The sequence below is a fragment of the Saccopteryx bilineata genome, chromosome 2, assembly GCF_036850765.1.
Source record: "Saccopteryx bilineata isolate mSacBil1 chromosome 2, mSacBil1_pri_phased_curated, whole genome shotgun sequence".
Taxonomy (NCBI): Eukaryota; Metazoa; Chordata; class Mammalia; order Chiroptera; family Emballonuridae; genus Saccopteryx; species Saccopteryx bilineata.
Window position 1 is genome coordinate 289,310,627 of NC_089491.1, and position 14,833 is coordinate 289,325,459.

Sequence of the window (14,833 nt, forward strand, 5' to 3'; positions counted from 1 at the left end):
ATAATGCTAAATATTCTTTCTGTATTTGTTAGAACCTAGTCACATGTTAATTTTTATTTATCAGCTCTCTTTTATGAGTTATTTTTGAGAAGCTAAGAAGTCGTGGAAAGTGTATAGAATATAAAAATGCAAAGAGGTGGTAGTAGTATTAAAGTTAGTGACACTCGCATGAGTGTTCCACAGAATAATGTTCTTGGATTTTTTTATTTTTTATTTTTGACAGAGACAGAGAGAGGGAGAGATAGGAACAGATAGCCAGGAAAGGAGAGGGATGAGAATCATCAATTCTTTGTTGTGGCACCTTGGTTGTTCATTGATTGTTTTTTCATATGTACCTTGGGGTGGGGGACTATAGCAGAGTGAGTGGCCCCTGGCTCATGTCAGCGACCTTGGGCTTCAAGCCAATGAGCTTTGGGCTCAAGATGACCTGGGTCCTCTGCATCCCAGTCCGAGGCTCGATCCACTGCACCACCACCTAGTCAGGCTGTTCCTGGAAATTTTAATAGATACTCTTCACCTCTTTCCTCAGCTTCTTCTTGCCATTCCCCCTTCATCCAACCTAGAGGGATTGTAGTCTTATAAATAACTTTGAGAAACACAATACACTTTATCTCTTTTTTATAGACTATTAAGTGTTTATAAGCATAGTAAAGCTTCTTGTGCCTTAAAGCACTTTCTCAGCCTTGTCGGTGTTGACATTTTAGGAGGGAGAGGATGTCCTGGGCACTGTAGGATATTCAGCAGCATTTGTAGTCTCTTTTGTGTCAGACTCCAGTAAGCATCCTCCTCCCAGTTTCACAACAAAAAATGCCTCCAGACATCGCCACATGATTCTTGGGAGGCAAACTTGTCTGTAGTTGAGAGCTGCTGCCTTAAAGAAATCAGTTTAATTTTGTTTATACTTATATTTCCCAGACTTACTGAATTTTTCTCCTTCACCCGCACACCTAACAACCTGGAATGCTATTTTAAATGATTTAGCAAAAGTAAACTAATTCTGCCCCCTCTATTTTTCAGATTCCTCTTTAAAACCCTTTAATATTGAATACTTTCCACTGAACTTAGAATGAAATTCAAACTCCTTGGCATGGCCTTCCTGTGCGAAAAGGTCTTTACCCACCTCCCTAACCTTATTTTGACCTGTTTTGGGGTCCTCAGGCACCCCCGTTTCCTTTCTCATACACTGTTCTTCTGTGGGGAATCATTTTGCCCATGCTCTTATTCTTTAGGTTCAGGTTTCAGATTAAATGTCATCTCCTAAAGAGAGGTCTTTCTAACCATCTCTTACTCTGTCAGAAAGGATAGTCGTGCATCCTAGTACAGTACTTACCCCTATCTCAGGACCCTGTTTGTGCCTTCACAACACACTTCAGTTTGTAATATTTTGTATATTTGTGTGGGTTTCTTCCTGCCTCTGTCACTAGAATGCAAACTGTACGAGGGCATCATTCTTGGTCATCATTCTATCCCCAGCATTTAGCACAGAGCCTAGCATCTAACAGGCAGAATACTTATTTGTTGAATAAATGAATATGCTTTATTTATTGGTTGGTTTTGTTATAGGGTTTAACTTAGAGTTAAAAATATTTTTATTGAAATTTAGTTCAATTATACAGTTGTACAGCTGAAACCTATATACCGTATTTCCCCATGAATAAGACATTCTCATGTATAAGATGCACTTTAATTTTGGGGCCTGAAATTTGAAAAAAAAAAATTATTATATAACCTACTGCAATATACCGGCACTTTGCGAAACAATGAGTGCAAAGAGAACAAGCGCAAAACAGGAAATTCAAGTAAAAAAATCTACAACCACGATATAAGATGCACCCAGTTTTTAGACCCCAGATTTTCTGGGAAAGGTGTGTCTTATACATGGGGAAATACAGTAATTTTATTAATCAGTGTCACCCCAATAAATTCATTTTTAAAAGATGGAAAATATATACCTGGTTTTTATTTTTTGTTTTTTGGGGGTGGGGTCAGGTTGGCAAAAAATACAATTACAGGTATGTAGCCGGATTTCAGTAATTAGTTTATGTGTGCCATGAGATGAAAAAGGTTGAAAATTGCTAGTATATATAAATAAATCCAAAGTGAAAATTTAAAAAATATAGTTCAGATACTATAAAATTCTCTCTTTGAAAGTGTATAATTCAGTCATTTCTAATATATTCACAGAGTTTTATAACCATCACCACTATCTAATTACAGAACATTTCATCACTCCCCATTCTTTCCTCTCCCAGCCCCTGACAGCCACTAATCTACTTTCTGTCTCTGGGTTTGCCTTTCTGGACATTTCATTTAAGTGGAATTATGTAATATGTGGTCATTAGTGTCTAGCTTCTTTCCCTTTGAATATGTTTTTAAGGTTTATCCATGCTGTACCATGTAATACTATGTTATTCCTTCTTATGGCTGAGTAATATCCCATTATATGAGTGTGCCATGTTTTGTTTATCCAGTCATCAGCTGATAGACTCTTGAACTCTTTCCATTTTTTTTTTTGCTATTTGAATAATGCTGCTATGAGCATTTATATATATTTTTGTATATAAACATGTGCTTTCACTTCTCTTGACTATATACATAAAAATGGAATTGCTAGATCATCTGGTAACTTCATATTTAATTTTTTGAGGAAGTGCCAAACTGTTTTTCACAGTACCTGTATCATTTTACATTCTTACCAACAGTATATAAGGGTTCCATTATCTCCCATCTTTGCTAACACTTGTTATTGTCTGTCCTTTTTATTATAGACATCCTGGGGGTCTGAAGTGGGATTGTGGTTTTGATTTATATTTCCAGAATGATTGATGATGTTGAAATGCTACTGACTGGCCATTTGGAGGAATGTCTGTTGAGATATTTTGCCCATTTTTAACTGGGATATTTATCTTTTTATTGTTGAATTCTAAGAATTCTGTAGAATTTCTGGATATTAGACCCCTATCTGATATGTGGTTTGCAGATATTTTCTTACATTCTTTTCACTTTCTTGATAGTGCCTTTTTAAATACAAACATTTTAAATTTTGATGAAGTCAGTTTTTTCTTTCATCACTTGTGCATTTGGTATCATATCTAAGAAACCATTGCCTCTTCTAAGCTCATAAAAATTTGTCTTTTTTTTTTTTAGAGTTTGATAGGGTTAGCTTTGACATTTAGGTTTTTGATCCATTTAGACACATTTTTGTATATAGTATAAGGTAAGAATGCAACTTCATTCTTTTTGATAATAAATATTCATTTGTTGGAGCTTTATTTTTTTAATTTTAATAAAGTAACATAATTTTCACAAAATTATTAAATTTGTTTCAATAGTTACAGTAAAAAAATAATGTATGAAGTATATATTATGTACCAGACATATGTTCGGTATAGAACCTATGAAGATAAAAAAAGATAATAACCAACCCTGACCAATTGGCTCAGTGGTAGATATCAGCCTGGCATTTGGATGTCCCGGGTTCAATTCCCTGTTAGGGCACACAGGAGAAGCAACCATCTGCTTCTTCACCCTTCCTGCTCCCCCTTTTCTCTCTCTCTCTCTTTCTCACTTTCCCTCCCACAGCCATGGCTTGATAGGTTCTAGCGCATCAACCCTGGGTGTTGAGGATGGCTCCATGGAACCTCTACCTCAGGTGCTAAGAATGGCTCAGTTGTGAGCATGGCCCCAGATGGGCATAGCATCAGACCCAAAAGGGGTTTGCCAAGTGGGTCCCGGTCTAGGCACATGTGAGAGTCTGTCTATCTCCCCTCCTCTTGTAAAAGAAGAAGAAGAAAAAAAGATAATAACTTCTATCTTCAATATCTCACAGATCTGGCAATTAAGATTTTTTTTTTTTTTTTTTTTGCATTTTTCTGAAGCTGGAAACAGGGAGAGACAGTCAGACAGACTCCCGCATGCGCCTGACCAGGATCCACCCGGCATGCCCACCATGGGGCAACGCTCTGCACACCAGGGGGCAATGCTCTGCCCACCCTGGACGTCGCCATGTTGTGACCAGAGCCACTCTAGCGCCTGGGGCAGAGGCCACAGAGCCATCCCCAGCGCCCGGGCCATCTTTGCTCCAATGGAGCCTTGGCTGCAGGAGGGGAAGAGAGAGACAGAGAGGAAGGCTCGGCGGAGGGGTGGAGAAGCAAATGGGCGCTTCTCCTGTGTGCCCTGGCCGGGAATCGAACCCGGGTCCTCCGCACGCTAGGAATTAAGAAAATTTAAAACAGCAATAAAAATTTGAATGAGACATATAAGATAATTGAAGAAATTAATAGTGGTTTTATAGAATAGATTTTTGAGAGATTGTATGTAGAAGTATGATGATGGTATAAGAATAAAGTTTTCCTGAAAGTTGTAAAAATCACTTGATGGTGGTTGCTATGCAGTAGGAATATTTTACTTTGATTAGTACTTTTAGGATTATTTGCTGTTAACTTAGTAATTTTGGGGGTGGATGAGAAAGAAATTGCCTGTCATCTACAAATGTGAGGTAAAAGATAAGACCATAATAGAAATGACAAAGAAATCTTTGCCTCATTATCCCTCTCTCTCTCTTTCTCTTTTTAGTAAAGCTGACTAAATTAATATTTAACTCAGAGCAAAGTGTTTTCTGAGTCATACTTCACGAATTCTAGATTTTTTTGACCCCTTTGTCTCCCCCCCCCATTGATGCTAATCTTATAATCGTTGGTATTCCTGGTAGAATTTGTACTTTATGCTAGGTTTCTTTGAACTAAGTCTTTTGTGACTAATTATTGAATTCATGTTAAGTTCATTTTTGTAGTCTTCTAGGGCTGTGGTAACAGAATACCACAGATCAGGTGTCTAAAATAATGGAAATTTGTGTTCTCACAGTTTTAGGGGCTTCAAGTGCAAGACGAAGGTGGGAGCTTTTCTATTAAGACCCCTCTTCCTGGCTTGCAGAAGGCTTTCTTGCTGTTTTTCTGATGGCCTTTGTAGCGTGCACATCTAGGGAGAGTATGGTAGAGAGGGAGAGGGATGTCTCTTTCTTTGAGAGTAAGGCCCTACCCTTATGACTTTATTTAATCTTAATTATCTCCTTAAAGGACCGATCTCCAAATAAAGTTACACTGGGGTTAGGGATTCAACATATAAATTACAGGGGAAAAGTGTGGAACACAATTTAGTCCATACACTCATTACCACATAGTAGTCACTTTGATATTCTTTATTTTATATTATGAAAATAATTGAGTCTCTCTAAAACTTAACATTCATATGGAAGAGGTAGAAAGCCCGTTGTCATCTATGCTCTCTATACACCTAAACTTCCTCACCTATAAAACAAGGGAATCGAGCTGGTTTGTTTCTGAACGCTGTAATTTTCTATTCCTTCAATTTAGATTTACTGATTTCTAACATTCAGCAGATAAGGTATAGGAAGAGTCTTGTAATGGAAACTGATGTGTAAATCAGCATTCTACCAACTTCTCATAACTGAAATAAAAGGCATAATTATCCTATATACCTCTAAATTTTGATAGGGATACTCTTTTTGAACTAGCTATGCTGGTTCGGTTTTATTATATATAATTTAAAATTTGGGTGTGACATGTTTTTCTTTTTGTTTTAGTTAGTATCCTTTATTTATACAATATAATTCACTTATCCTTCATGAATGTTTCATTATAATGGATTCAAACAATAAGTAAGTGTTGATAGCAAAATGTGAGATTTTCTCTCATAGCTATTCTTTTTTCAAAGGAGATGACCACAATTAACAGTTTAGTATGCATTCCTGCAATCTATTTAAATGGACCAGAGTATATTAATTTATGCACATATTTTTTCATAAATGAGATCATGCTATCCATATTCTGTTATGTAAATTTTTTCCTAAACAGTGTGCTTCGGGATTTTCACACCTACCAGAATATATGTTTATTACTTTTTTTTTTTTTTTTTTTTTTTGCCAACTCCGCCATGGACATCACGACTACCCCAAGGCAGGGTAATCACTTGGCAATGATGGGGAGAGGACTGAGTTTTTTTTTGTTTGTTGTTTTGTTTTGTTTTAGAAAGGAGAGAGAGAGGGAGAGAGACAGAGAGGGAGAGGAGAGAGAAAGACCAAGAGAGAGAGAAGGGGGGAGGAGCAGGAAGCATCAACTCCCATATGTGCCTTGACCAGGCTAGCCCAGGGTTTCGAACCGGCAACCTCAGCATTTCCAGGTCGACGCTTTATCCACTGCGCCACCACAGGTCAGGCCTGTTGATTACTTTTTAAATGGCTACATAGTGTTATACAGTATTATTATGATTTATTTAACTATTCTCCTTTTGTTGGACATCACTCTGTTTTCTTTATCATTATTGAAAATAATGTGCATGAACATCTTTACACATACATTTATTTGTTTAGAGATTCTTTTAGAATACATTCCCTATATGAGATTGAACACACATTTTGATAGCTGAAAATTTTGATAGCTACTATCTGATTTGTCTTCATGAAAAGCTTTATATATTTCCATTTCCAATAATGGAGAGCAAGAGTTTATCTTCACATTGCCATAATAATACCAGTATTTTAAAATTTCTTTCAATATGATAGTTGAAAAATTATATTACATTATTTTAAAGTTGCATTTATTTAATATCTGGCATGTTGAACATCCTTTTATTTTGTTCACTGGCCATTTGTATTTTCAAGTGAATTGCTCTAATTTACCCATTTTTATTATGAAATATCTTTTTAATGTTGATTTGTAAGAATTTTTTAAAATGTATTTTAATGTGAATCTTTTATTTTAAATGTTGCAGATACGTATTCCCTGTCCTTGTCTTTTGACTTAGCTTATGATATCTTACAGACTAGAGATATTTCATTTTGTGACAATGCAAGTCATTCCTTTTATGACCTCTGTTTTGTATAGTGCTTAGGAAGACTTCCCCATGTAGAGTTATTTCGCTTTTTTATTCTAGTATTTTATAATATTGTTTAACTCCATTTGGAGTTTATTTAAATGGATGGTCAGTGGACCCAACCCTATTTGTTATATTACATTCCTTTCTCACTGATTTGAAGCCACCTTTATCTTAATCTAAATCTCTGTGTATATTCCGATATATTTCTGGAAATTCTCTTCTGTATTGTTTTGTGGGGGTTTTTTAGTGAGAGGAGGGGAGGCAGAGAGACAGACTCCTGCATGTTCTCCAACCAGGATCCACTTGGCAAGCCAACTAGGGGGCGATGCTCTGTCCATCTGGGGCAGTTTCTCTGTTGCTGAGCAAGCGAGCCATTTTTTAGTACCTGAGATGGAGGCCATGGCACCATCCTCAATGCCCAAGACCAGCTTGTTTAAACCATTCAAGCCATGGCTGCGGGGGGGGGGGGGGGGGGAAGGGAAGAGGGAAAAGTGGAGAAGCAGATGGTCGCTAATCCTATGTAGCCCGATGGGGAATCAAACCTGGGACTTCCACACACTGGGCAGGTGCTCTACCCCTGAGCCAACCAACCAGGGCCTCATCTGTTCTTTCCATTGTGTTTTACTAATTCCTTTACCAACAGTGTAGTGCTTAGTTACTGTCTTTTGAAATTTAGGAGGACAAGAACATTTTTCCTTCATTTGATTTATTTTGTATAGCTATTCTTGCTATTTTTATCTATATAGTTTATTTTTCTCTTTCATTTATCTGCTGTTACTTCTTAGTGTTGCTGTAACCTTATTCAGCCCTTTACTTATTTGTGGCTGTTAAGTTATATGTGAACTAGAACACTAGATAACACACTGCTTGTATTTTAGATAAAAGTCTTTAAATTGAGGAAATGAAGAATTCACAAGAGATTGATTTATGAGTAGAATGTTCATACTTTAGCACAGTGGTTCTCAAAGTATGCGCTAGAGCGCCCTGGTGTGCCCTAGAAGATTTCTAGGTGCGCCCTATGGTATTCCAGAGAAATATGTGCCTGTTGGGGACCAAAAAACCAACAGGGTTTTTGGAGTTTAGATTTTGGGGGGACAGAGCTGTGGGGAACTGGCTGTAAACTGACAGTCTGCCCAGCCCCCCACCTCATTTGATTGATTCGGTTGCAAAAGGCTGTTAAGCTGTGGTGCTGGATTGTTTACACTACCCACCATGTTCCTGGGAAAGACTGGAGGCAAGTTTCTTCTATCCTTTGTTTGGTATAAAGTTAAGATGATGTGTATGGTGGGGGTTTTCTGCACTCAACACAATTAAGAGTAAAAAGAGAGGAATTCTTCAGTGTATTGATGAGGAAATGAGAGTTTGCCTTTCAAATATATGCCCAAACATTGAAGAGATTGCTAAGACACATCAGGCTCATGTTTCTCATAAACACAAGAATGAAAAAACTTAACACATTTGTGCTGGGACCTGCCGAATTTACTAAATCTTACTAAGAATGTATCTATAGATATAAAAAGATAACTTTTTTGGTCATTTTTTTAGTTTTTAGCTCTTTTTTACAAATTCTAAAAAGCATAACTCAAAAATAGTAACATAAAATGTTTTTTAATGTCAGAATAAATTTAATTTTGTGATATTTATTTTGTTTAATTACCATAAAAGCATGCTTGGACTTTATATTTCTTTTCTTTACTATTTGACTTTATTATATTTCTCAGAAATTTGTATATAGTGTGCCTACAATTATTTGTAGGATTTTAAATGCGCCCCAACTTCAAAAAGTTTGAGAACCACTGCTTTAGCATATAAAATTTATCACGTTTCAGTTTCTTAAAGGTGTAGATATTTTATTTTTTCATTTCTAAGTTTTTAGTAATATTTTAAATAGTTGAAGTTGCTGAATATGCAACCTCTATGTAAACATTAATACAGTGTGTTCATAAAGTCATGGTGCACTTTTGACCTATCACAGGAAAGCAACAAAAGATGATAGAAATGTGAAATCCGCACCAAATGAAAGGAAAACCCTCCCAGTTTCTGTAGGATGATGTGGCAGCATGTGCACATGTGCAGATGATGACGTAACACCATGTATACAGCGGAGCAGCCCATGACCATGCCAGTTGAGATGTGGACGGTACAGAGAAAAGTTCAGTGTGTCCTGTGGCTTGCTAAATTCAAATCTGTGACTAAAGTGCAACGTAAATGTCAGTGCGTTTATAACAAAGCGCCACCACATAGTAATAACATAACTCGGTGGGATAAGCAGTTGAAGGAAACCGGCAGTTTGGTGGAGAAACCCCGTTCTGGTAGGCCATCAGTCAGTGACGGGTCTGTAGACGCTATATGGGATAGCTAACTATGGAGCGCTAAAAAATCTGTGTGTGAGCCCACATCGAACTGCACTGAATAGGTATGCTACTGGGAGAGTTTTCCTTTTATTTGGTGCAGATTTCACATTTCTACCATCTTTTGTTGCTTTCCTGTAACTGGTCAAAAGTGCACCATGACTTTAAGGACATACTGTATATGTGTAAATTATTTTTTAAAACAGAAGCTATGTTTAAATTACTTTATTGAACAACTTTGTTCATTTCTATTATGTTAGGTTAATGAAAGTTGTCTGTTAATAGGGAAACAAAGTAAATATGACCAAACCCATTTTTTGCTTTGGGGTTTTCTTTCTAGAATACAGTAGAAAATGGAAAAAAAAAACACTAATAGGTAATTAAGTAGAATAAAGTACTGTACAGGCAGTCCCCAGGTTACGAATGAGACAGGTTCTGTGGGTTTGTTCTTAAGTTGAATTTGTATGTAAGTTGGAACAGGTATATTTACCTATTAAATGCAACTTAGATGTTTGTCTTAGCATAGTATTTATTTTTACCTTTCTATGCATATAAATAATTAAACATTTTCAAACCTACAGAACCTATCTCATTTGTAACTTGGGGACTGCCTGTAATGTAAAAGTTAGAAGGTGGTACAAGTAGGAAACAGCAAAGGTAGTTTTATATATGACCCAGAGACTGCCTATATTATTCTTATTTTAAATCAGCTATAGCCAACATCTGTGACCATGGTGCATCTCTAAGGTCAGGTTTTTAAAAACGGTTTGACCTGCTTTATGCCTTGAAAAAATAATTCTCAGTGGCCTTGGGCAGCTATAGCCTTTACTGTACCTAAATTGCCGAGCTTACAGGAGGAGCTTAAAGTGGTATCCTCCTTTACTTCAGAATCAATAGAATTCTTCATTATCTGTTCTGTTCTAAATATAAAAAATAGAGAAATAGATGTATATAAATAAAAGTTAACATTTTATATACTACTAATATTTTATATTGTTATTCAAATTAAGTAAATAGAGTCAGTTTGCTTTTTAGAACTTCATTTTAAACTTTTTTTTAATGTCTCTGGTACTGTGAATTAATATGTGTGTTGTTGTGTATTACTCAGGAGAATACTATTTCTCTTATTCTAAGGCAAGTGAATTATTTAAGGGTTTTTGGAATTGCACTAAGATTTGGAGCATCCGAGGAACATAAAAGCACCTATACTCTTTCTAGACATTTCCAGCTTAAGTACCCCAGAGATACAGAAATAGGATGATTCTATATTGTGATTTGTATATAGAGTTTAGTCAGACCTCATGGGCAGGAACCAAACCTTTAGGTTTGGGGCTTGCTGAAACTACATATATTTGTACTTATGGGATTCAGTAAATTAATATGCTATATATCAGAATTCACACAATGGGTCCAGCCTACAGTGATTTATATTGATTGGCACACACAGTATTTTTAAAATATCTGGATTTATGGCTTCTCTTGAAAATTTGGAAGATCTGACAACCTGGGCCCCATATCACCACATGGCAGCAACTAACTAGATGGACATGTGCTCTCCAGTTTGCCAGAATCCATACCAATCTTTATCCTCAAGGTGGCAGTTGCCATTTATCACCACACTTACACAATCACCCACTTGCTCAATTTATTTATGTTCCTAGCCAGCATCTGAAGGTTTGGAATATCTCATTTGTTATTCTCAATCTACATCTCTTTTTCTGTCTCTAGTGCAGTTAGAGTAAAAATGAATAGATAGCAATTTAATATTGTTGGAACAGTCAACTCATTTCCCCAGAAACATGATATATCATGTCTTCATTTTCTCTTGCATCTTTTCCCCCCTGAAATTAGCTACTCTCGCACAATACTACTCATTTCAGCTGCCAACCCCTTGAATCTTCCTTGATCACCTCTGTCTACAGTAATGTGTGTTATTCTTCTCAAGTTTTAGAACACTTATTTTCTCCACCACTATAAATTTATTATTGGAGAGGTTTAGAGTCTCGTTCAATTAAAAAAAATTGTGTGCCTGTGAAGACGCCTTTGATTAGTCTGTTCTTAATATGGTTCACAGTTTACTTTTTCAAAGAAATCCATATATTTTCATTTTGAAGACTAAGAAATGCAACGTCAGATTTTATTTTCCTAGTTTCCTAATTGGTGTTCAGACATTAAATTTTTTTTTTTTTTTTTACAGAGACAGAGAGTGAGTCAGAGAGAGGGATAGACAGGGACAGACAGACAGGAACGGAGAGAGATGAGAAGCATCAATCATTAGTTTTTCATAGCGCGTTGCAACACCTTAGTTGTTCATTGATTGCTTTCTCATATGTGCCTTGACCGCGGGCCTTCAGCAGACCGAGTGACCCCTTGCTGGAGCCAGCGACCTTGGGTTCAAGCTGGTGGGCTTTTTGCTCAAGCCAGATAAACCTGCACTCAAGCTGGCGACCTCGGGGGTCTTGAACCTGGGTCCTATGCATCCCAGTCTGACGCTCTATCCACTGCGCCACCGCCTGGTCAGGCCAGACATTAAATTTAAATATTGTTTTCCTTGCTTTCAGTTACAGATGAGGATACAGTAAAGAGGTATTTTGCCAAGTTTGAAGAGAAATTTTTCCAAACCTGTGAAAAGGAACTTGCCAAAATCAACACATTTTATTCAGGTGAGTGGCTTTTTGGTACTACATACAAGAGACAATTTTTGTTGTTAAAGTAGCGAAACTTGACCATCTCATTGTTTAAACTTCTGGTCATCATTTTAAAACTGGGGCTTGTTTTTCTTGCTGTAATAAATTTAAGATCTATTTTCCTTAGGTGAGGTGGAAAGAGATCTGATACCTCAGTGTTTACATTTTATATGGACATTGCCTAGATGTTCTTACAGTTTTAAGGATTTGGGACCTCATTGTTAAGCAGTACCTTGATAGAGCTGCACTGTAGCCTAGTCCAAAGCTTTAAAGAGTCAGAAACTTCATTTTATCATTTCTCTCAGAGCTGAATTACAGTTTGAGCTTTTTAATTACAATAGTTTTATGCCCTTTCATTGCATTGCCAACACTCATGTATCTCTAGAGCAGAGGTAGTCAACCTTTTTATACTGACCGCCCACTTTTGTATCTCTGTTAGTAGTAAAATTTTCTAACTGCCCACTGGTTCCACAGTAATGGTGATTTATAAAGTAGGGAAGTAACTTTATTTCATAAAATTTATAAAGCAGAGTTACAGCAAGTTAAAGCATATAATAATAATTATTTACCAAGTACTTCATGTCAGATTTTTGCTAAGTTTGGCAGAATAAATCTTTATGAAACAACTTACTATAGTTAAATCTATCTTTTTATTTATACTTTGGTTGCTCCGCTACTGCCCACCATGAAAGCTGGAACGCCCACCAGTGGGGCATAGGGACCAGGTTGACTACCACTGCTCTAGCACATGGTTTGCAGAGTGGCATCTATAAGATGTTATTGAAGTTGAGAAGAAATTATTAGATCTTCTATTTATTTATGTCTTACTCTTTTAAATTTTGTGGGGATTTTTGTTTGTTTGTTTTGGGGGGGGTTTTTGGTGGGCCACTAGCTTTAATCCTAGCTTGCACTCGGTGGACCAGAAATATACACAGTAGGAAAACACTTCCCTTTCCATTCAGGGCTCCCAAAGCCACTGACTTATCTGAGTTTCCTAGAATCAAAGGTTTGTACCTCACCAACCTTATTCACCTTTGTTCCTCACCTCTTTCTCTCTGCACAAACTGGCTTCGCCTTCAGCACTCTGCCATCTTGGCTGCTTCTCCTCTCCTCCAGGTGGCCTTTTTCTGCTCTCCTCTCTAATGCTAATCTCAGGAACCGAGAGCTAAATTTTGTTTTTAATGTATGTTTACTTCCCTACTTTTTTGACATTTGTTTTTCTGTCTCACAGCGTTAAAGTTCTTTGACTGCCTCATTGTATTCCAATTGTTCAGGCCCTTCCCAGAATTACTTTCTTGTCCATCAATCATTTTAACCACTTTGTCCCTTGTACTTATAATCCCTTTACCCTTATGGCCTTGCAAAACTCCAGTTGTGGACCGATCCAACTATTTGCCTTCTTCATGAGTAGTACTGAGCTGCTTAGGACTGCTGGGAAAAAAATCATATAGCAGAACAAATTTAACCACTGTAAATCCATTGTTGCATTCTTAACTGTTTCCTCAAAGTCGCCTGTGGATCCTAATCAATTCCCTTTTCCATGCTCCAAAGTGCTCTTCTAAACCCTACACATTCTTTTGAGTTCTCTGACCCCACCATCATCCCCCTCATACTTATTAACCTTCTATTTTATAAGTAAAAATAAAGGCCTTCAACTCCAGTTGGTGTGTAATAATTAGAAAGATCTATGCCACTCCCTCCCCCTCAAATATCTGTAGACATTCTTACCCTTACTAATTTTTCTCTAGTCTTTTTTTTTTTTTTTTTAATAAATTTTTATTAATGGTAGTGGGATGACATTAATAAATCAGGGTACATATATTCAAAGAAAACATGTCTAGGTTATTTTGTCATCAAATTATGTTGCAAAACCCTCGCCCAAAGTCAGATTGTTCTCCGTCACCCTCTATCTAGTTCTCTGTGCCCCTCCCCCTCCCCCTAACTTTCTCCCTCCCTCCCTCCCATATCCTCCCTCCTCCCCCACCCCTGGTAACCACCACACTCTTGTCCATGTCTCTTAGTCTCATTTTTATGTTCCACCAATGTATGGAATCATGTAGTTCTTGTTTTTTTCTGATTTACTTATTTCACTTCTTATAATGTTATCAAGATCCCACCATTTTGCTGTAAATGATCTGATGTCATCATTTCTTATGGCTGAGTAGTATTCCATAGTGTATATGTGCCACATCTTCTTTATCCAGTCTTCTATTGAAGGGCTTTTTGGTTGTTTCCATGTCTTGGCCACTGTGAACAGTGCTGCAATGAACATGGGGCTACATGTGTCTTCATGTATCAATGTTTCTGAGGTTTTGGGGTATATACCCAGTAGAGGGATTGCTGGGTCATAAGGTAGTTCTATTTGCAGTTTTTTGAGGAACCACCATACTTTCCTCCATAATGGTTGTACTACTTTACAGTCCCACCAACAGTGAATGAGGGTTCCTTTTTCTCCACAGCCTCTCCAACATTTGCTATTACCCGTCTTGTTGATAATAGCTAATCTAACAGGAGTGAGGTGGTATCTCATTGTAGTTTTGATTTGCATTTCTCTAATAACTAATGAAGCTGAGCATCTTTTCATATATCTGTTGGCCATTTGTATCTCTTCCTGGGAGAAGTGTCTGTTCATGTCCTCTTCCCATTTTTTTTATTGGATTGTTTGTTTGTTTGTTGTTGAGTTTTATGAGTTCTTTGTAAATTTTGGATATTAGGCCCTTATCTGAGCTGTCGTTTGAAAATATCAGTTCCCATATAGTTGGCTGTCTGTTTATTTTGATATCAGTTTCTCTTGCTGAGCAAAAACTTTTAATTCTGATGTAGTCCCATTCATTTATCTTTGCCTTCACTTCTCTTGCCAATGGAGTCAAGTTCATAAAATGTTCTTTAAAACCCAGGTCC

General features: G+C 37.0%; 1 protein-coding gene across 1 annotated transcript in view; it reads left to right on the forward strand.

Moving 5' to 3' along the window:
* Positions 1 to 14,833, forward strand: part of XPR1 (xenotropic and polytropic retrovirus receptor 1) — a 156,903-nt gene that overhangs the window by 75,356 nt on the left and 66,714 nt on the right. Inside the window, exon 3 of the mRNA XM_066261279.1 lies at positions 11,807 to 11,908. Within this exon, the coding sequence (XP_066117376.1) occupies positions 11,807 to 11,908 (102 nt within the window). The remainder of the gene's footprint in view (positions 1 to 11,806; positions 11,909 to 14,833) is intronic.